This window comes from Grus americana, chromosome 5 (genome assembly GCF_028858705.1).
Source record: "Grus americana isolate bGruAme1 chromosome 5, bGruAme1.mat, whole genome shotgun sequence".
Lineage (NCBI taxonomy): Eukaryota > Metazoa > Chordata > Aves > Gruiformes > Gruidae > Grus > Grus americana.
This window is the reverse complement of record NC_072856.1, coordinates 21059716-21080520: the sequence shown is the minus strand read 5'-3', so window position 1 is coordinate 21080520 and position 20805 is coordinate 21059716. Positions and strand designations below refer to the sequence as shown.

Genomic DNA, 20805 nt, shown 5'->3' with positions numbered 1-20805 from the left:
GGCTGATTTTAATAGACTAGAGTGGGGATTAATTGGTATTTGGTATATGTATCTTCATAATGCATTTTCACAGACCATTTATATATGTTGCTTTGTTACATTGGATTAATCTACAAATCAAAGAGGCTAACAATTAGAAATGTCTGCCACAAGTTAAAACCAATAGAGGTGTTTCATATAAAGCTGCTGCTCCTAATGGAAAAAAAAAACAAAACACCAAACTCGTAGACTGAACTAATGTTCAGGACAGCAGCACTGGCACCACAAGGAGCAAAAGTCAGAAGAGCTCAAGTAATTTTGTTGATCAATATCAGAAAGTCTCAAGGTGACCAGCTCACATACAGACATCTACATTTTTGGCAAATGAACCTTGTTCCTTATATTAGCCCATTCCACAGTAACTGTTCATATTTGCACACCTTCCCTGGAGGAATATATGCAAGATACTTAGAAATAGAGAAGTCCTCCAGGAAGAAAAGAATAAGCTACCACAGACCTATGGAAAGGCAAAACCAAGATTCCTAACTTACATCAAAATGATGTCTTCTGTTGTTACACTTACTGGATTTTGTGTATGTTTAAGAAATGCTGCATGTCTGCACAGAGTATTGCTGCAAGGAACTGCCTTTCCAAGTCACAGAAAATAAACCATGCCTGCATCTCTCCTTGCAAACACAAAGGATTAGATTTGCAGAAGCACTGCAACTTCACCATCACCACTGATGAATCTAAAAAACCTCTCCTTGACCTGTACCAACAATACTTTCTCTCCCAGCTGTTCTAACCCAGTTTTCCTTAAAAATAATAATTTTGCATTTCCTGTAGTATAGGAGCAATATACTACCAGAAATCCCCGGTTAATACCTTCAGTTTTTCAAAACAGGAGAGTCAAAAAGCACATAATATGGCATGAAACTTATTGCCGTGACCAATATTTAAGCTATCTTAAAGAAAATAGTCCAAAGGCAAGTAATTGCATGCACTTACAAGATGTCAACCTGGCATTGGTATTTCGTGGAAAGTGCTATTTCACTCTCTCTGTTCCATCTCATTATAAAATACTCAATTTAACATCATATTCCATCTTTAAATTATACTATTGAACTCTAGAGCTAAAATTAGTCTTAAGTATTAATTAATTCTGCATAGATTACTTGCTGTCAGGTTACACACAGGATCCCTGCTAATTTATTTAAAATATTTCGACACAGCAATCTGCTATGGGAAGAATTTCTCTCACCTAAAGGCATCCGTAATGAAGTCAGGATTAAGAGGACATGGACCCCTCAGGAAAAGTTCTTTGGTCCAACAAAGTCACTCCACTTTCCTTTTTACTGATTATGTCTGTACCTTTCCACCAGTTATCTGAAGGATACAGGCAGCTCCAGCATTTGATGTTTCAACAAAATTAAGGGTTGTGTTTCTTTGGGTACACACAGTTTCATTTAGTACTTGTTCATCCTTTATGTATTAATCATAAGTGTACCCATCACATTCACCTGCGAAGCCTTATGCAGGAACCACTGCAAAAACAACCTGACAAAGTTCCAGTCTTTAGCGTGGCAGTTGCTGGCATGGCAATCCTAAGTTGCCCTCTGTTGCTTAGTTTTAATTTTCACTTCTTATGTTCCTGAAGAAGGTGGTTTCTCAAGAGACTGTCCATCTCCCAGTGCAGGATAAACCACAAACTACTTTATATTTGTGATTTATCCTAAGCCCTTGTATTAACACAGCATCCTTTTGCAAAGAGGCCACCAGATTTTCCTGCAGATGAGAAATCTACCTACACATACTGTACAGAAGAGGAAGATAAAGTGATCCCTGAGAAAGAGTTGTGAAAACTGCAGGAGATCAGTGGCAAACCACCTCACTTGTGTGGATTTGTGCACACAAGAGAAGTACACCCCACTTCTCTTTTCTGCTTATCTCAGGAGTCATCTAGCACAGCAGATCTTCATTCATCACTGAAATGAATACAGGGCCCAAACTGCACAACATCAGTACTATCTGTGCACAGGGATAGCAAACAGCACATGTGAAATGGTGGGGAGTACTCAAGAGGGAGGGAGGAAACATACAGAGATACAAGTATTTTCAGGAGCACTAGACGTGACACATCCAGCCTGCTCCCTTATTGCTTCCTAACCTGGTCACCTTAAGCATTGAGAGATCCTGATTTCAACTGGATTCTTTTACTTCCTGGCACAAACATGATTATTCAACATCACCACTTAAAAATATCCTGATTTTGTTTAACAGAGCATAGCAGTGAGAATTCCTGTTTTGACTCATGTAGATTTACACCCCTTGCTGCCTAGATATATTAAATAGACATCACATATCAAATGAAAGTTAACTTACCAGACAAGATAACTGAGAAAATAACAATAAAAAAGGCTTGGAAAATTAATTACTTTTCAGAAGTGAAATGGAATGTTAGGCAATCATACTAGTTGAATATTTGGATTGGCACCTAAGAACAGCTGTATTTTTGGTTTTGGCTCTATGTCTGGGCTGTCATTTCTTGCCACAAAATATTTAAGCTCAAACATATGTTCAGCTACAGATCTTGAGAAAAATACCTTGGGAAAATGTAAACTGAAACAAAAGGCTATGTTTCTTTTTCAGAACTAAAAACTCAACATAAATCACCACTGTATCCATTCAAGCGTTTAAGTCAAATTAATATTTACCCATGAGCAGGATCCAAAGCTATTGCCCTGGGCTGATCAAGGTCTTGCCAGAAGAGGACTTTTCTAGATGTTCCATTGAGATTAGCTACTTCTATTCTATTGGTTTCTGAATCCGTCCAGTAAAGTTTTTTCCCAATCCAATCACATGCCAGGCCATCCGGGGAAACCAGACCAGAAATGATGACATTCTGCACCACATTCCCAGTTTGGTTAATGTACGTTTGCTTGATGGCTTCTTCACTCACATCTGTCCAGAAAACAATGCCTTGTGAGTACTGGAAGTCAACTGCAGCAGCATCCTCTAAACCACTGACCACCACAGTGGACTCCAGCTTCGTGTCTCCAGCATCCAGGAGTCGAACATCCCGCCGGTTGGCAAAAAGCAGAAAGGGAGATGCTACAGAAGAAAGAAACGAAAACATGTTAGTATTATTGGCATCTACAGATGTTAAAGCACTGAGTATGAATATGGCAGAGAAGGATTTCTTTTCCCAGATCAGCAGGACAGGCAGTATAGCAGAAGGAAAGTGGAAGTTTCACACGCACACTACCAAAAACCTCTTCCTTCCATATGTTAGATAAAGGAGTAAAGGACAGAGGGAAGAGCAGACCCAATCCTGTATCTATGGGATATTGTTAGCGTCTTCGACGTAGTTAAGAGTTAAAACTGAGGCTCTTCAACAATACCTTCTGTCCATCCATAAACCCAGGTTTAGAACAAATTAAGTCTTCGTGGTTTAAAAGCTTCATTCACCAAGTTGAAGCAGTAACAACACACAGAAGGCAAGTTCTGATGCCTTTTTGGTAGCAGGCTGTAAGCTAACAGTACTAGACACAAAACCCTGAAATGCTCCTACCAGGTGCCTTCCTAGATGGCAAAGCCTGTGACAGAGGTTCAGAACTACTGTCTTCTCCCCTGCACCACAACGAGAGAGAAATTCAAGGAAGAGTTTGAAGGAAGACAATGATGTGGGTTGTGGAAGTTTGTGGGGACTGCTGTTACCTGGAGAGGCAGCCAGAGCCAAAGGACAAAGGTTCTTGCTGTTTGAAGCTCTAAGTGGGTGGCGGAAGCTGGAGTCCTAGTACTGAATGACAGGGAACACGCTTTGAAAGGGGAGCTAACTTATGACTGATGCAAAAGGGATGGAAAGCTTAAAGACATGTCAAAATGACAGCTGTAGAATATTCCAGCAGTACCTGCACAAGTTCTAGATCTCTTGTGTGCGAGGTTCAGTTGGACAATGACATGACCTCAGTGGATGACACTGGCATTCACAGACAGAAAGGAAGGAGGTGGGGAGAGAGACTAATGACAGGCAAGGAAGTTAACCTCATTGAGCTGGATCTGACAGTAAGACATACAGAAGCAGCAGTAACACTGGCAGAGATTTTAGCATAGACAAGATGACTTTTCTGTCATACCAGATCTCATCTGCCATTATACTCAAAGAGATAAGTCTGTGCTTGCAACTGAGGCTGTCCCTCCACACTCTGAGAGGAAGAGAAGGTCTGAGTCCTACAACTCCTCTCTCCACTCCCCCTGCAGAATATTACAAAACTCTAGCAGAGGGAGACTGTAAAGATGCTCTGCAGAACCCGCTGTGGGGGAGGAAGGAGGCATGATTCAAACACAAAAAAGGGCATGATTCAGCCCAACTGCTTCTTCCAGAAGAGGACATTAAGTAGACATACTGCAGAACATTCCTTCCCAACCATACCAGCCAGACTGATGGCCAAGTTAACCATTTCTCTCCTAAAAGTACAGAGTTGCTTTGTCATCCAGCAGTAAACAATGAAAATAGTCATCTGCAGATATGGGTGGGAAGACAGCAGCCAAGTACAATGATGCCACCATACTGGCCACAGCTGTGAACACCACTGGCAGCTAAGAAGAATGCCATTATTTCAGAAAAAGCTACTAAATGCTGGAAGCTCCCTCAGCTTCTCCTCTGATTGTCGAAGTCTGGTAGGGTTCTTATGTCATCAAATGAAGAGCGATTTTCATTTGTCCCTTGAACCCCAGTACCCTTCCCACTCTTCCTCCCAATTCTAACTCAAGCGGCAGAAGCTAGCAGTTCTATGCCAGTCAACTGCTGACTCCTAGCTTCATATACAATCATTTCACTTGATGATGCTGCTTCCAATGTGCACCCAGCAGAGGTCCAAACACTTGCCACTCAACTCAAGGAACAACACACAGAACAGAGCAGCAACAACAGATATGTTATTTCATCTTCTATGGCTTCAAGTCTGTGACATAAATACCTTTAGTTTCAGATTCATGTTACTGTATATAATATATGAGAGTGCGTTGGGTTTGCGTGGCAAGGTTTTGGTAGTGGGCAGGGGGCTACAGGGGTGGCTTCTGCGAGAAGCTGCTAGAAGCTTCCCCTGTGTCTGATAGAGCCAATGCCACTTGGCTCCAAGACAGACTCGCCGCTGGCCAAGGCCAAGCCAATCAGCACCTCTGTGATAACATATTTAAGAAGGAAAAAAAAACACAAGTTAGAGAGAGCTTTTGCAGCTGGAGAGAGGAGTGAGAAGATGTAAGAAACTCTGCAGACACCAAGGTCAGGGAAGAAGGAGGGGGAGGAGGTGCTCCAGGCACCGGAGCAGAGATCCCCCTGCAGCCCGTGGTGAAGACCATGGTGAAGCAGGCTGTCCCCCTGCAGCCCATGGAGGAAGGATGAGGGGGTGTAGAGATTCCACCTGCAGCCCGTGGAGGACCCCACGCCAGAACAGGTGGAGGCACCTGAAGGAGGCTGTGGCCCTGTGGGAAACCCACGCTGGAGCAGGCTCCTGGCAGGACCTGTGGCCCTATGGAGAGAGGAGCCCACGCCAGAGCGGGTTTGCTGGCAGGACCTGTGGCCCTGTGGGGGACCCATGCTGGAACAGTCTGCTCCTGAAGGTCTGCACCCCGTAGAAGGGACTCCATGTTGGAGCAGGAGAACGACGAGAGGAGTCCTCCCCCTGAGGATGAAGCAGCAGCAGAAACACCGTGTGATGAACTGACCGTAAACCCCATTCCTCATCCCCCTGTGCTGCTGAGGGGGGGCAGAGGTTGAAGCTGGGAGTGAAGTTGAGCCCGGGAAGATGGGACGGGCGGGGGGAGGTGTTTTAGGATTTGATTTTATTTCTCATTCCTCTACCCTGTTTTGCTTGGTAATAAATTAGATGAATTTCCTCTCTAAGTTCAGTCTGTTTTGCTTGTGACGATAATTAGTGAATGATCTCTCCCTGTCCTTATCTCGACCCACAAGCTTTTCATTGTACTTTTTCTCCCCTGTCCAGTGAATGAGGGGAGTGAGAGAGCGGCTCTGGTGGGCACCTGGCCCCCAGCCAGGGTCAACCCACCACAGAGAGTTAGCTCTTGATATTGTCTTTCAGATTCAATTCCTCCTGCACTTTTAAAAGAAGACAGTTTATATGAGGTCTGAGTTGCAGGTCTGCTCTGCTGGCAGCCCTGCCACCTGCTATTGCCTTTTTTGTGAACTTTGTCTCCAGCTACATGCTCACTGGACAGTGTGTGCCACTGCATGGGCCAAAGTGAAGTACATCTCTGACAACAGATGATGTATTTATGTGTAGGCCAAGGACCTCAGTTAGAATCTACAACTCAGCTTCAGATGAACTTAAAAACATGCATAAAAATTTAGGCTTTTTATTATTATTCTGCATGGCCTTTTTTCCCCAACTCATGAACAAGATGGCTTTATTTTTCTTTTTGGAGTAAGTCTATGCTGATGAAAGTAATAATGAAAATTTAAATTAGCTGGTGGTTTTAGTGAGGATCTTGCACAGCAAAAGCACAGACAATTGTTATCATGAATGTTTCACTGAAAATGTAATATCTTTGTTTTCTACAATATTTAACTCAAGAAAGTTTATACACCTTGAGGAGAATTATTTGCTTAAGAAATGAAGTCTCAGTATCACTCCTATCTCATTTCCTAACTTGCCAAGTCCTCCTCTCTGTCATCTTTAAAAACACTAGGAATAGTATCATGAAAGCCCAACAGGTTAGTTATTGAAAACAGAAGAAAAAAAGTCTAGAATGCAAAGTACTTGTTTTCTTCTCTGCAACTCATTGGTTCCCCATAACCATGTCTATTTTAAGTGGCACTGTACCAAACCATTTGAACACTTGGAAAGTTTGATGTTAGTAGCCTCTGTTTAAGTTACAAGTTCTTTGGGGCAGAGAACTTCTCAAGTTATTCACATTGCCTCAGAAAACCAGCCCCATGTCCAGCCAAAGACCAAGGCCGTAAAAAGTCTATGCACAAATTTAAAAAAAAATATCGTCCCAAAAATGTGTTTTCAGGAATATGAATAGATGGATTTTCATCTAGACATTTTCATGCTGAAGCCATTATTAATGCTACTAGAGAGGAAAAAGGAACCTGAAATGTCAAGTCAAATCAACAGCAGAGGAACTAAACAGCTTCTTAACTAAATATCAGACATGAACAATGCCTAATCCAATCAATATCAATATTATCCCAGCTTCACAGTAGGGCAACAGCATACAGATAACACATTAACCACTGTGTTCTCTGTCACTTCTGTGCTTCAGAGTCGTTCTGATTGAAGTGCAGTCACATCGTGTTGGCTAGGAACACCCAGTGGGTGTTCACACTGCCCTGCTTGCAATTGTGTTAAAATTTTACTGTGTTTATACACTGATGTAAACTTACTGATTACTGAAAACAGACAGAGTTTATCCCTTTTAAGAGCAAATGAGTATTCAATTTCCTTTGGAAAAACAAAAGACATAAGGCAGAACTCTGATTTTGAAAACCATATTCGCTTCTCCACTCCTCCCCACTAGCCTACTTTTTCAGTCCAAATTTTATAAAAAATGATTGCAGAGTCCTTTTGGAGCATTACTGGTATGAAAAAACAAATCAAAACAAAAATCAGTGATCAAAACAAGTATCTGGTTCTCAACAATGATTCTTGCCTGGAATGCTGCTGAAGAAACACAGGCTCGCCCAACTTTAAAAATAACGCAAAAGTCAGAAGAGTAATGAAATGCTCTGTTTCCATGGCCTTGCATTTATCACATCAGGTCAGAATGTGATGGCTCACTAGCAGGCAAAGCTAGCTCTGGTAACTCTGCAGCTTCAACTAAATACAACCTCCAAGATGTCCCAAGAAAAAAGTTCACAGAACTTTTCCAATTTCCAACTTTCCTAGTTAGTAAGCAGTAAATCTGAAAGAGGCAACCAAGAAAGTAGATGCCTTTCTAGAAGGGTAGATGCATAGCATTTAGCTCCACAGAATTACTAAACTCAACAGTTTAGCAATTCAAAAGGCACATTCATACTCTATGTGATTATAAACAACAAGGGTTTTAAGGTCTTAGAATGGAAAATAAAGAAAGCTCAAAAAGCTACAAAACAAATGGCTTCAGCCAAAAACTTGATTTGCTGTATCATCAACAAACCATCCTAGAGATTCAAGATCATCTCACCAATACGTGGTACAAGTTTATTTATTTTGAATCCCACGTGTATGTAGAATCAAAGGTACATTTCCAAGAACGTGCAGACTAATCTCCTTTCAAATCATGCTGTCTTCTCAATCCTGAACTGGGCTTGGAAGTCCAGAGAACACACTTATCCTTGATGCATTTAATTCTTTACCGCACAACTCTTGACAAGGCAAATTGGAAGGCCAGTTAACAGCACTTTCTGAGGAGAAGGATGGAAGGATGGAGGAGACCCAAAAAAATTAGCAACAACTCTGATTAGCATTGAACTTCAAATGAGCTTATCTGTTACACAACACGAGGCAATACCCCTTGCTTGAGAAGTTAATCCATGGTTAGAAAGTTAGGAGACTCTTAAAGAAACACTTAATGTTATGCTCTATTTTGATCAGCGATACTTCCAAAAACTGCAAATTGCTTGAGAAGGGAAACACCAGCTTCTGTTTTGAAAAGAGAAAAGAATGAACAGTAACAGGATGAATGATGAATGATGAATGTGAAGGACAAACTGTTTATTACCACCCAATTGAAAGGACAACATTTTAATGTAGTTTAAAAAAAAAAAAAAAAAAGAAAAAGAAAAAGTAGTGCTGTATTCTTTTCCAGGAAGATTAGAACAGTTCATATTTTTCCATAATAGGCAATATTTAAAATCTCTGTACATAGCTGGAGTTCACAATCCTTTGAAAAAGCAAAAAAAGAACCTGTAATCCCACAAATTATCAAATGAACTCTAAACAGATAACAGCATAAACTGTAGAAAGTTGCAGACTTCTTACAGCAATTCTAGAATCTCATTCGGATCATGCAGTACTTGATCAACAATACTTCATTCTAGAAAGACATATTATTTCTATTTTAAAAACCAGCAATTTTCCAGTGGCTTTCTGCTAACTGGAAAGCACATCCTTGACTTGATAATGAAGCTATCTACACAGAGGCTTATTGCACAACAGTGTGAAAATAGAGCTTCTCATCAATCTATTAACTGGAGAAAAGGAAACACTCATGATCAAGCTGGTTAAGAGTCAAGCATGGGTTCAATTTCCAGCTTTGCTCTTGATCTCCTGAATGCTCTTGGGCAAATCTTCTGTTCCTTGTCTGTGTTTTATTATTGAATTTTAATTGTTTTACCTGCATCAGGAAAGCTGTCTTGTGCAGACTTAAGACTGGAGGATTTGTACACTTTAAGTATAATTCATTTGGTTGACCACTATAAACAGTATCAGTTTTAGCACATCTACCATTGTTCAATTACCACCATCTCCATCATATTCGTAAGTGATACAGACTCCTCTGCATTTCATCATATATAAAAAGGCAGCAATAATCTTTCTTTTTCTCTGCCTTCGATCCATCTCTGTTAAAAACATAAGCTCTATGAAGTAGGGCAGGTCTACTGCCATCTGCCCAGCTGTAACTATCTTCCAACTGAACAGGCCAGTGTGTTGCTTCTGAAGTCAGCCATTAACTTTCATTTTTTGTTTTAATTGTACCAATCCCATCTACAGCACTTAAATTTTATGAGGTCCTTCAGAGGCACCCATTAGCCCCAGCAAAGTGACATGGGACAAAGAACTAAAAATTGCACTATATGATCTTTGCTATTGGTTTCCGTAATAGTTCTGAAAACCAGTTTGATGGGGCTCAACTCATTTACATATTAAGACTAAGGTGATAATGAATTATAATTAACAGAGCATTTGTCATCAGTTGCTGGCTAGGTACAAAGCTGCAGCAGTTCTAAGACAAGCTGAGCAAGAGAGTTTTAAAAAGTTATATTCATACTACTGCTTCATGCTTGTTGACATGCCTACACTTTGTCTCCTTCCCCTTAAAGCAGAAAGATATGAGAATACTGAGGCACATGCATGATTCCTACTCTTGAAAGCACCAGAAGTGCAGAACACACACAAATCCTATGTATATCACAGGAGAAAAGCCTTACTTAACAATTCACAAACCAGTAAAACTAGGCTAAAGGTCACAGAAAGGTTTAACTGCGCTTTTAAGAAAAGTGACCAAGGACCTTGGAAGTCTGGTACACAACATAAAATGCAGATTTCATTTTAATAAGCATACAAGCTAAAATAGCTATCCACAATTACAGTATGTGCAACAACTTGTGTTTTAAATATTATTTCAATTCTTAACAGGACAAATGCATAGGGGACCTCTGTGGTTAAGCCATCTGTACTGCTAGACAGAGAGAATAGCATATAATTCTTGCAGCAGTCAATGTCCCAAACTGCAAAAACATTCATTACCAAGGAACAAAAACAACCCCCCCACACCCCTGCCGCAGGCACACAAGATGGTAAAAAACAAACGTGTCAAAACTTTTGCACCCAAGGGTGTACAGTCTTATGGAAACTCTAAGACAGAATATGGAGTAAGCATGCACCAGCTTTCTACATGTAAAAATAGCTGCTATGCAGAAGCAAAACCATGTAGGTAGGGTCCTAGCAGCCATAAATTAATCAGACAAACCAGTTCTACAGCACAAAGTGATCCTTCTTGTCCAGCTCTAACTCTTTTGGAGCATAAGGAGGCTTAGATCTTTGATGTGTATCATAAGCCTCCTTCCAAACATTTAAGGAAGGAAGTTATTCCACATGCTGTCGCCTTTTGGGCGTTATCCCCATTTTTCATGGCTTAGCTCAAGGGGAAAGACAGCAGCTGGTGGAAGCAGGAAGCTCACATGCCAGGACACACAGACACTACTGGAGCCATAAAGATGCAGGAAAGAAGGTAAAAAGGAGAGAGATTCAGGCATGGAAGAGAAAGGATGGTAATCCAGAGTTTAGCCAATCCCTCCTCCTAAAACCAAGCACAACTAAAAAACCCAGTCTGACACCTTGCCAGGCAAGGGAATATGGCATACACAAATCCCACAGATATATGTAAGTTTATTTTACTCTTTTAACACAACTGTTATATATTTAGCAGGGAAAAAAAGTTTCTTTCTTAAATACTCTAAGCTCTGCATTCTGGACCCCCGTCCTTTTTACTGGTAGCCGCTGCTGCTGCAGAGAATCTGGTATCACCAACTTCAAAAGACAGATTAAATATTGATCTTCCTGTACTAACTGCACATACTCAACCAGAGTTTAAACTTGCCAGGTACAGTCCTCCAAAGAATAGCAGGCTATTGCTTTCATCCTCAAAACACATTATTGTAGATAAGGTGAATTCCCAGTGTAATTACTAAATTATAGAATATTCTTGCTGCAACAGAGAGGTAGGTGGTAGCTGTTTGTAGAGCACAGTATTAAAAAAAAATCAGGGTTCCTTGGTTTCACTGCCACATACACCCCCTTAGTGAACTTGAGTAGGTGCTTCAGCCCAATGATTTGTAAAAATCATTTTCACCCGCTATAAACATACCCTTCCTTCTGCTGTTATCTCAAAGGGCTGCCACGGAGTCTACTCATGCTTGAGCAAGGCACTTGGAGATCTTCCAGCAGAAGGCTCCATGATGCATTCAGCTTTTCATTCCTGACATGGCTAAGACTTCTCTCCGTGAATCAGGGAGTGAGTGTAGGTCAGTAGGCTGTGAATAAACAACTATTCAGTGATGGCTGGTTTACAGTACTACTTTGAGAGGAAAATATACTCCTTCCTCAAATTCCATCCCATTCCTCTAATCCTCCATCTCAATCTGTTTGATTGTAATTTCACTCTCCAACCCATGAAAGAAAGTGTTCTGGTTATCAAGTAAGGAGGATTCATTTTACCTGATTTTAGGTAGAATCAAGTTCTGAAATTCAGGGGGAGACAAAAGTGTTATTTTAAACCACTAAGAATACCCAACATTTATACACATTGTGTGCAGCAGATGTTAGGCAACTTTTGTAAATTTTACTCTCTACCAGCCTAAATTTTAAACTGTTTACGTGGTCACAGCTGGCATAAACCAGTGCAAAGTAATCCAATCCACACTAGTATCCCATATTATGAAATTTTTTGGTGCCAGTTTTATTTATATGTGCTAAGTTTTATCCTGAGTAGCACTACTGAATACTAGAAGAAAGCCAGGATCTCAGTGATCTGTTTGCCATCAGGCTATAGTAAAAAGGAGGCTATTCATCTATCAAGTACCTACAAGAAGTGACATGGCTTTAACAACAAATATGTTGGGGGGGGCAGTTTATGTAAATAAATTATGTAAGTTTAAAGGACATCTGGTTTAGCAGCAGCAAGCTGGAAAAGTTCCATAGAAAAGTATAAAAAAAAAAAGTTTTAAGTGGGTTTAGAAAACATATAAAGTTTGTTCTTCTCATCTAGGAGAGGAGCTGGGAAGGCAGCGAGATAAAGAAGAGTAAAACAACAGTCCAACCAGTAAACACTTTTATTAGAGGTTGAAGATCATTTATTCTTAGACACTGGAGAAAGGACACACTAAAGAAATTAGATCAGGTTAGGCTTCAGGTTTTTCACTGATGGGGAAGGGAATGCAGAGATGATGCAGAGAGAAACATGCTCTGAAGATACTGGAGCACACTACAGAAGCTGAAGAATTACTTGCAACAGGTGATTTTTAATAGCAGGTGGATAGCCATTCCCCAGGTATGGCTTTTGTACAATTAATTCCTGCCTCAGCGAAGGAATTTCATCTGTGTGTCTTGAAATCGAAAACAAACCAAAAAAAAGGGCTCAGTGGACTGAACTCCCCATACTATTTCACTGAAAATCTTGATTGCAAGGGTGTGGGGTTGTGTTTATGCTTGGTTTTCCACAAAACAGTTTTAAAAACTCTCACAGTAATATAATACTCGCATCACTGTTTCTGTTGCCCTCCTGAAGCAGATTAATTTAGTAGCTTTATCAAATACTAATGTTAAAATGTTAGATAAACTGCTAGCTACCTTTTCTATTTTTATTTTTTTTAAAATAAACAAGCAGTAAGTTTTTTTGAAGATTTTGTTATATTTTCTGGATTGTGTAGGGTTCCCCCCCAGTAATGACTGGGTTTTAGGAAGACAAGAGATTTACTTCAGATGGTTGGTTTTGTCTGGCAGCCTACAGTTTTTAAATAATAATGTTAGCAGTTACAACAAAATATAGCACTGGTTATATACCATTTCATCTTCATTGGCCTAAATTAGTTCATTGCCCTTGGTCAAGAGACGCCAAAGGAGTTCTCTGAAGAGCATGCTCTGAAGAAGTCCAGCAAAGGTGCTTTATACAAATTACGAAACTTAGGATTTGTTCAGACTGTTTGGGATGGCACTAAAATGTTTTAAAACTCTCCAACAGTACACTCTGAACTTACTCATTATTATTTTGTCCTATTTCTAGTTATATGAACTACTCCAAGTAAAAATCTTCACATACCAGACAAGCCAAATGATTGGATTCAGTGTGCATAATTTAGTGCACTTCCATCTCTGCAGAGGCTGGAAACAAGCTATGTGTGTTCAAGATCACTTTTCTATGGACAAATTATTTTAAAGGAGGGTTCCTCAAACTTTTCTGTCTTTTCCCACAGACCACCCATTAAGCATGCCACATGAACTTCCCTCCTGGTGCACAAGGCAATGGCACTCTCAGTCTCAGACTGTCCTTAATACCCTTGTAGCAAATACTGAAATTGGTTACATGGAACAGCATATTTCATCTTCTTTTAACACAGTTTAGCAGCTGGAAGGAAGAACAGCCAAGTGCATGTGAGCAGCCAACACTACATGGACCACCAAGCAGCATACAGAACATATTTAAAGATCCACTGAAAAACTAAACAAAATCCAGAATATCAGCTGTGATTTGGGGACACTTACATCAAGTTGTTGAGATGCTCATTAGATAAGACCTGCAAGCACTTCAACCTTTTTATTTAGAGGAGAATACAGATTCACTAGAACATAAAGCAATTTTCATCTCGTCTGTTTTGTTAGAGGAAATTTCTAAACATTGCAAAACTGGCTCTTGGCAATCTCTCCCTGCACAATGCACAACTGGTGTTCAGCCAAACAGTTGTGAGGACAGCAGCCTCATGCAATCCTGACTAGCTAATGCAAAACAGATAATATCTCTGCAGTCTGACCCCCACCTCTTCCTGACCTCAGGTTCTCACCCGAGCATTTTACAGAGATTAAAATATACATGGGATTTTCCCAAAAGCAGAATTATACTGTTCACAACAATTTGCATATTCTTCTGAGGATTCTGCTGCAATTTGCTACTCAAGAGCCACAATGCACATGACATCTTAAATGCAAATATACCATCTATTGTGGATTAGGGCATTTTGGCTCCAGACAGACACCAACAACAAGCTTTGAAAACTAGCACTTTGAAAACGGCTGTTAAACTGAGCATCCTCCAGTCTTAAAAGGCAAATTTTGAGTTTGGTGCTGGTTAGAGGTTAGAACCTGCACTGAACTCCAAGGGACGTTAAACTGACAACTTCTATCAAACTTCAGTGATGATGGCCAAAGCTCACAAGATCCACTGAAAATCCCAGTCTAAATGTAGACAGTAAATCCCACAAGGAAGGTGAAAACTTTCTCACTCTTTAAAAACAACTAGGCAGCAGTACCTCACAGGTCTGCATTGCCATGTTTGAGTCCAACACTGCCCAAATAGAAAACTGGATAGCATATGCATGGGCGATCTAATGACGCGCACCACAGCCAGCCTCCAAACCTCCTCTATGTTAAATTAAGAATGGTGTGATACAAGGAAGGTTGTCACAGGCCTCACACACCAGCTGCTGTATCAAGACATAATGAGCAAACTTCTCCAGATCCATCACAGACTACTGCACTGGACACTCACCTCCTCAGTTATACAAAGCCATGGTCTTTATGCTGCTGTCCTTAAAAGTGAAAGATGCTGTAAGCACAATTTGTAACCCTAGCTCCAAAAATCTAACTGTACAGGCAATCTTTAATGACAAATTACAGGCACTGAAGGAAGAAGAGTACTGCTTTATAGCATGTCTCATGCAAAAGCCTGCAGTGACTCTACCTCAGCTAGAAGCTCAGTTCAGAAGTCTCTGAGGACCATATTCTGAGGCAAGTCACTCACCAAGTCACCAAGAAGATATCATCATAAAAATACAGTTGCTGATGGCAGGCACATTCATGCCAAGGGCAGATCCATGGCCCTTTTATAAGAATACACTGGCATCACTACTGCAGCGCTGGTTGAAGTGTTTGCTGAATAAAAACTCAGATGTGCATTACCCATAGCCGTTCAGATACTAAACAACAAATACTTTACATTTCTCCTCAGCCTGTTATACACCTTGGCTGGTTCACTGAAACTCAAATTTGTTTATTGCCCATGTTTGCATCAACCAATATTGATGTGGAACTTAAGAAATTAATGGCTTCAACTTGATACGAGTAGTGGTGTTTGTGTGCTAGCAAAGTCCACTCCATTACCCTCTCCTTGCAGGTGGTGGATTGTGCATGAACTCCTTAACCCAGAGAGCTGAGTTAGAAATAGATGTTCGTGGGGTGGTGGTACTGGGAAGGAACTTGGCAGATGAGGATTTGATTTCCATTCTACCAGACCACCCTGTTCAAATATCCCTCAGCTTTGCATTGATTCTGTAATACCAAATACTTTAATTGTCTTGTCAGTGAGAAGGTTTCATATTTTTATCAGGGATTCTTTAAAGCACAAACTTGTATTTTGTCTAATACCATAGGACACTAGTTTCAATTCCATATTTACCATATTCAAAACACACTGGAGCTGTCTGTCAGCTGACTCATGATGGTTTTATTTGTGATCATTAATATGACACTCTGCTTGTACCCACAAAAATTGGAAACAGCTTGTTCATTGAGATTTCTGGTATTTTCTGATTTTAGAATAAGCAGAAGTAGCATTAGTCTGTTACGTCCTAATGTCATTGGGCTTTGCCAAAACGTGTAAGTGTAAAGGCAGTGCTTAAAAATAAGGATGGGGCATGTGGCAGGTAAAAACCATACTTGGATGTTTCATATTCTGTGATGCAGAATATACGGCAATAATTTTGCTGCTGTTATTTTAGATACAGTAGGCATAGATTTCCCCCTATCCTCATGTTAAGCTTAGTAGTTTTGAAACTGCAGAGGAAACTGAAGATTTGTCCTACTTCTGCATAAACCAGTTTAGAAGAACGCAGACAAAGGGGTGAGTTCCTTGAACATCTAAACACAACTTTTGTTGTGAAAAACAGTACAAGTCAATCCATGAATGCAAAAAAACCCTGCAGTGTCCCTTTTTAGATTCTGGATGCCAATGGGAGCAAGGTTCTTTTCTGAGGCATTTTTTTCAGTTTATTTTATTCCTCCTTGGTTTGGCACACAGCTGTCTGGCCAATAATAGTAGATTATACAGCAATGATGGTGCCAACCTTTTAATGGATAAAATAGCAGTTCTACATCATTTGGAAAATTTGGCTTGCAAATCTTCTCCAGGACTTGAACAAATATAGGCTTGACAAAGGTATGCTTGTTTCTGATCTGAATTGTTTCCAATTTCTAGTTCTAGTTCCAGATGTTACGTTAACTCCAAAAGACACAAATCTTAAGAAAGCTGGAAAAAGACATTTTACTTCCATGTCCACCAAACATATGATATGTACCCTTGAAAATGTAATATATTTATAAAATACAGAAAATGACTTAGAAATAGCATGTGCTGGATTCAGCTGCTGGCTGATGTTATTCGCTGGAACAAAAGCGTAGTCAAGCCAGATGTGGAAGACTCAAATGTAGATTCCACAATCTGATGTGGTTTTCTTCTAACAGTTAGGCATCCTCCCAAATAAAACCATCTTGTTAAAGGGAACCTGCCACATGACCCTGGGCTTTAGAGGGTGTGAAGCTGAGAGAAGTTTCTAGTGTCAAGTTGTGGACAGGACTTCTGATTTTTGTGCGCAAGTCTCATGACTGTCTTCCTGTCAAATATTCAAGATTTTGTTTTTGTGAGAAGTTGTTAGTAAGGAGAGCAAAAAGAAGACGTGGTGAAAAGGATTATTTAAGATAATGAAATCTGTAATATTGTGCTCGTATTTATATCACTGATAATGCTTAATTTGCCTCTAATGTAGCAAATAAATACAGTAATCTGCTCCAAGCTTTGTAGATCACTTCTTGATGGACATGATTCTGCTTTAGACAAAAGCACTGATTAAACTAAATTCATTCCTTATGGCTCCTTTTGTTGCTCCTGCAAGTTACCTGGAATGTTTGTCCTGCCAGAACTACACAAAGGAAGATTTTCTGCTCTCTTCTTTATTATTATTATTCTATAAATCTAATTGGTTTTCAATATCGTGGAGGCAAAGACATGGTGTTTCTGATAATTTAGCTTTTTCTCAAACATCTGTTCAAAAATAGTGGATTTGCTGGAAAAGAGCATGTTCAGGATTCCACTACCTTTTCGTCTATTTTTGACAGAAGTCAGCCAAGGGTCAGCAAAAAAAGAAATAATTTTACCGGCTTTATTTTTGGGTTAATATGTATATTACAAATTGAGTCAAAGATTTGACTCTTCCAAGGTCTGAAGGGAAGTGTTAATTAAAAGAGGTGTCACGATGCCATTGAATACAACTGTGTTGATAAATTGATTTCATGTGACTTTGGTGATAAGCATATGATTTTTATGGACATAATGGAATATGATCCTACACTTTTTGCAGCACGCCTGCACTCTGCTGTTAATGCAAATTAACACCAGCAGTACCATCAGTGGTGTTGCAGTTCACATACTTGCAAAGTCTATGGGTAGCTTGAATTGATCTGAGTAAGGTAGGTAAGTGAATATTGCTCATTAACTGATTGTATTCTTGCTTTAGAGGGTAGACCACATTCTACTATCATTTACCTGGCGGCCATCATCTGCAACTGTGATACATTTTTATCACCGGGTCCAAAAATTTTTGGTAAGATCTCCACCAGTGACTATATCAACTTCAACACTGAGTCCCAAGGACCCTTAGTACCAAACTGAGATTTGGTAGTATGTCACTGTTAGAAGAGCTTGTGCAATGTTTTCCCCATGAAATTATTTTCCCTTTAAATTGGAGGTGCATGTGGCTCACTCATAAATCTGCTGTATCGCTGTAGAAGACACAAACGGGAACATTGCCTCAAGCATGAATGGGCTGATTAACAGGAAATTAAGCTAATGACTGCCACCTCCGTCTCTTCCCGTGTCCCGCTGCACTCTGGTGGCCCCTTTAAGGTGTGAGCGGCCAATGTTCCAACAAACTTGAGACATTTGAATAAGCAAGTCGGCACTGCGCATGTGCTGCTTGCACACCTGCAACCGTGGATACCGCGCGAACGGCACGTGAACAGGCCGACCATAACCACAATGACTCCTGATCAGACGCAACAGCGGATTGGTTCAGGGCAGCAGCTGACAGACTATAAAGGCAAGGACCTGTGGAGACGGGACAGACTCCCCCCACCGAACTTCAAGATGACAACGACCGATTCTGCAAGACCTTGCGGGATCCACAGTGGTGACTATCACACTTGCTATCCTTCTTCTCTCTCTCTCTCTCCCTCCCTTCTCACTCTCTCTCCTAACTCTTCTCTGAAAACAAGTTGTATTTTAAGCATAATAAAGGGTATCTTAGCTGGAACTCCTGGCTGAACCGTATAGTGTTGCGACTTTTACTCTTGGCCAATGCTAGACCTCCATTTAGGACGTAAGCTTGTGAGTTTCCCCAGGGCCTGGGGTAGATGCAAGGGAGGCTGACTCAAATCTTGAACAGAGCAGCCCCTGTTTGTTTGACATATTGGTTTGGAATTTTGAGTAGAAACCAATATCAGCCACAAAGAAAAGTCATTTTGCAGCACACCTAAGATAGCGCCTCAGACTAGTGCAACCTACCTTGCCCCGAACGGGGCAAATTGCAAATTAGTGAAGATCATAAACTGGCAAAAACTGTTCCTTCTTTTATCTAAGTGTGCAAAAAATTATCTGTACTATTTGTTCCTCCAAAATGTGGAATATAAGGACATTTCCTGAAAACACAGTTGTCATTTCCAAAGGTCCAGCATAAAAGAGGCTCTCCACATTTGGACCTGTGTTGGTAATATTCAATAGAAAGCAGATTGTATCAGTTTCCTTGTACCTATTTTTATAGGCTGGTAGTTTGTGCGTGCAAAAAGGGAAACGTTTTTTGGAATTCAGCCCCAGAACGCCTCATTTGCTTTCTTGGAAAAGGTTTTGAGTCTAGATCATTATTTAAAACTTAAGAAAATCTGAGTGAGAATGGAAATTTGGGGCCTTAAAAGATGAGTTACATAGGAGCTGTTTAACATTTTTGGTTCTGTTGTTTTTGCAGCTGACTGCTCTGTACAATCTCATGGTTATTAACGGGTCACTCTCCTCAGTGTCTGCTGAATTCTGGTGTTTGCAGAATTATGTGATATGTAATCAAGGATAAAGGTCCCAAAAAGGAGACTAAAAACAATATTAAAGAAGTGGTGATGCTCTGCAATGAGAGAAGGTTGTAAAACTGCCAAAGGCAGAGCAGCTGAATGGGTTCCCCAAACTCCCAGGGCAGTGCAGCATGTAGTACACAGTCCCCTGACAAATGCAGTATTCCATGCCAAACCATAAACTACGCAAATCAAGCTCCAGCTACATTGTGTTAGGAGGGATCTTGATTTAAATACACCCTTTGTATTGGGCTGGGTCAGATGTGTTTTCCTCTGCCTGAAGCTGAGTCTGGCTGAATCCCTCCCCCTTCCTGTCCATCCCCAGTTGCATGTTGCACCACATCCACCAGTCTCCTACTACCTCACAGATGTTTTGGTGCCCTGAAATCTGCCAGCATGACCGCAAACATAGTTGCTTTCCTTGAGCCAATCCTGTCAAAAGGATCTTGGTTTAAAAAGGCATGTAGATAAAAAAAAATGTACTAAGGCAACTTTGCTAAACTCAGCTGCAGCCAGAATATTGTCTGGTTGCAGACTTGCAGAGCGCTGTCTCTGTGCTGCTCTGTCTTGTATGCACGAAGCTTAGGGGAAGCAACTTTATAGGTGGTTTTGAGCTTAAAATAAATAATATGGTGGCACTCACAGGTTTGCTTATTCATATGCTTTAAGCATAGATCTAACCATCAACAAACTCACAAACTTAAGATTTCAAAATATTTTTATGTAGAGCTACAACAAATTATTAGTCATCATTTATTTTTCAGGTTAGGCTTATTTACCTCTTCAAATTTTCATGTCAGTCTCAATAACATCCTACTAGCATAAGAAATTAACTGTCTTCAATGCATAGGCAAGAGAAGCTCCTGCAACATTGTCAAATGCTCTCATATTGCAGAAACACAAAGTAGGAGAGGTACTAGAAAACATGGTGCACCTCTACTTCAGCAGCAGGTTGAAGCAAAAAAACGTTCTTTTCTTCACAGTTCACTCTGAGACTCAATTCTCCAGTTTTCTTCTATCCATAGTTTCCCCACTTGTATAAACAGCCAAGCCTAATTATTGTTTTAACCCAACACATACCTGCCTTTCCCAAAGAAGAAAGGAAATGAATGTCTAAAAAGCTTTTGTTTTGTCATAAAAGGGGTCGAAAATCAGAAGGAAGTCAATCTGTTCCCTACAAAGGAAGTACATGGGGGGAAGAAAAAAACACAACAAAACAACA

At 40.4% G+C, this 20805-nt stretch overlaps 1 protein-coding gene across 5 annotated transcripts in view; it reads right to left on the bottom strand.

The window, feature by feature from the left end:
- Positions 1-20805, bottom strand: part of LRP5 (LDL receptor related protein 5) — a 254917-nt gene that overhangs the window by 142892 nt on the left and 91220 nt on the right. For all 5 annotated transcript variants that reach the window (XM_054826766.1, XM_054826769.1, XM_054826770.1 and 2 more), the window contains one exon: positions 2694-3090. In XM_054826766.1, the coding sequence (XP_054682741.1) occupies positions 2694-3090 (397 nt within the window). The remainder of the gene's footprint in view (positions 1-2693; positions 3091-20805) is intronic.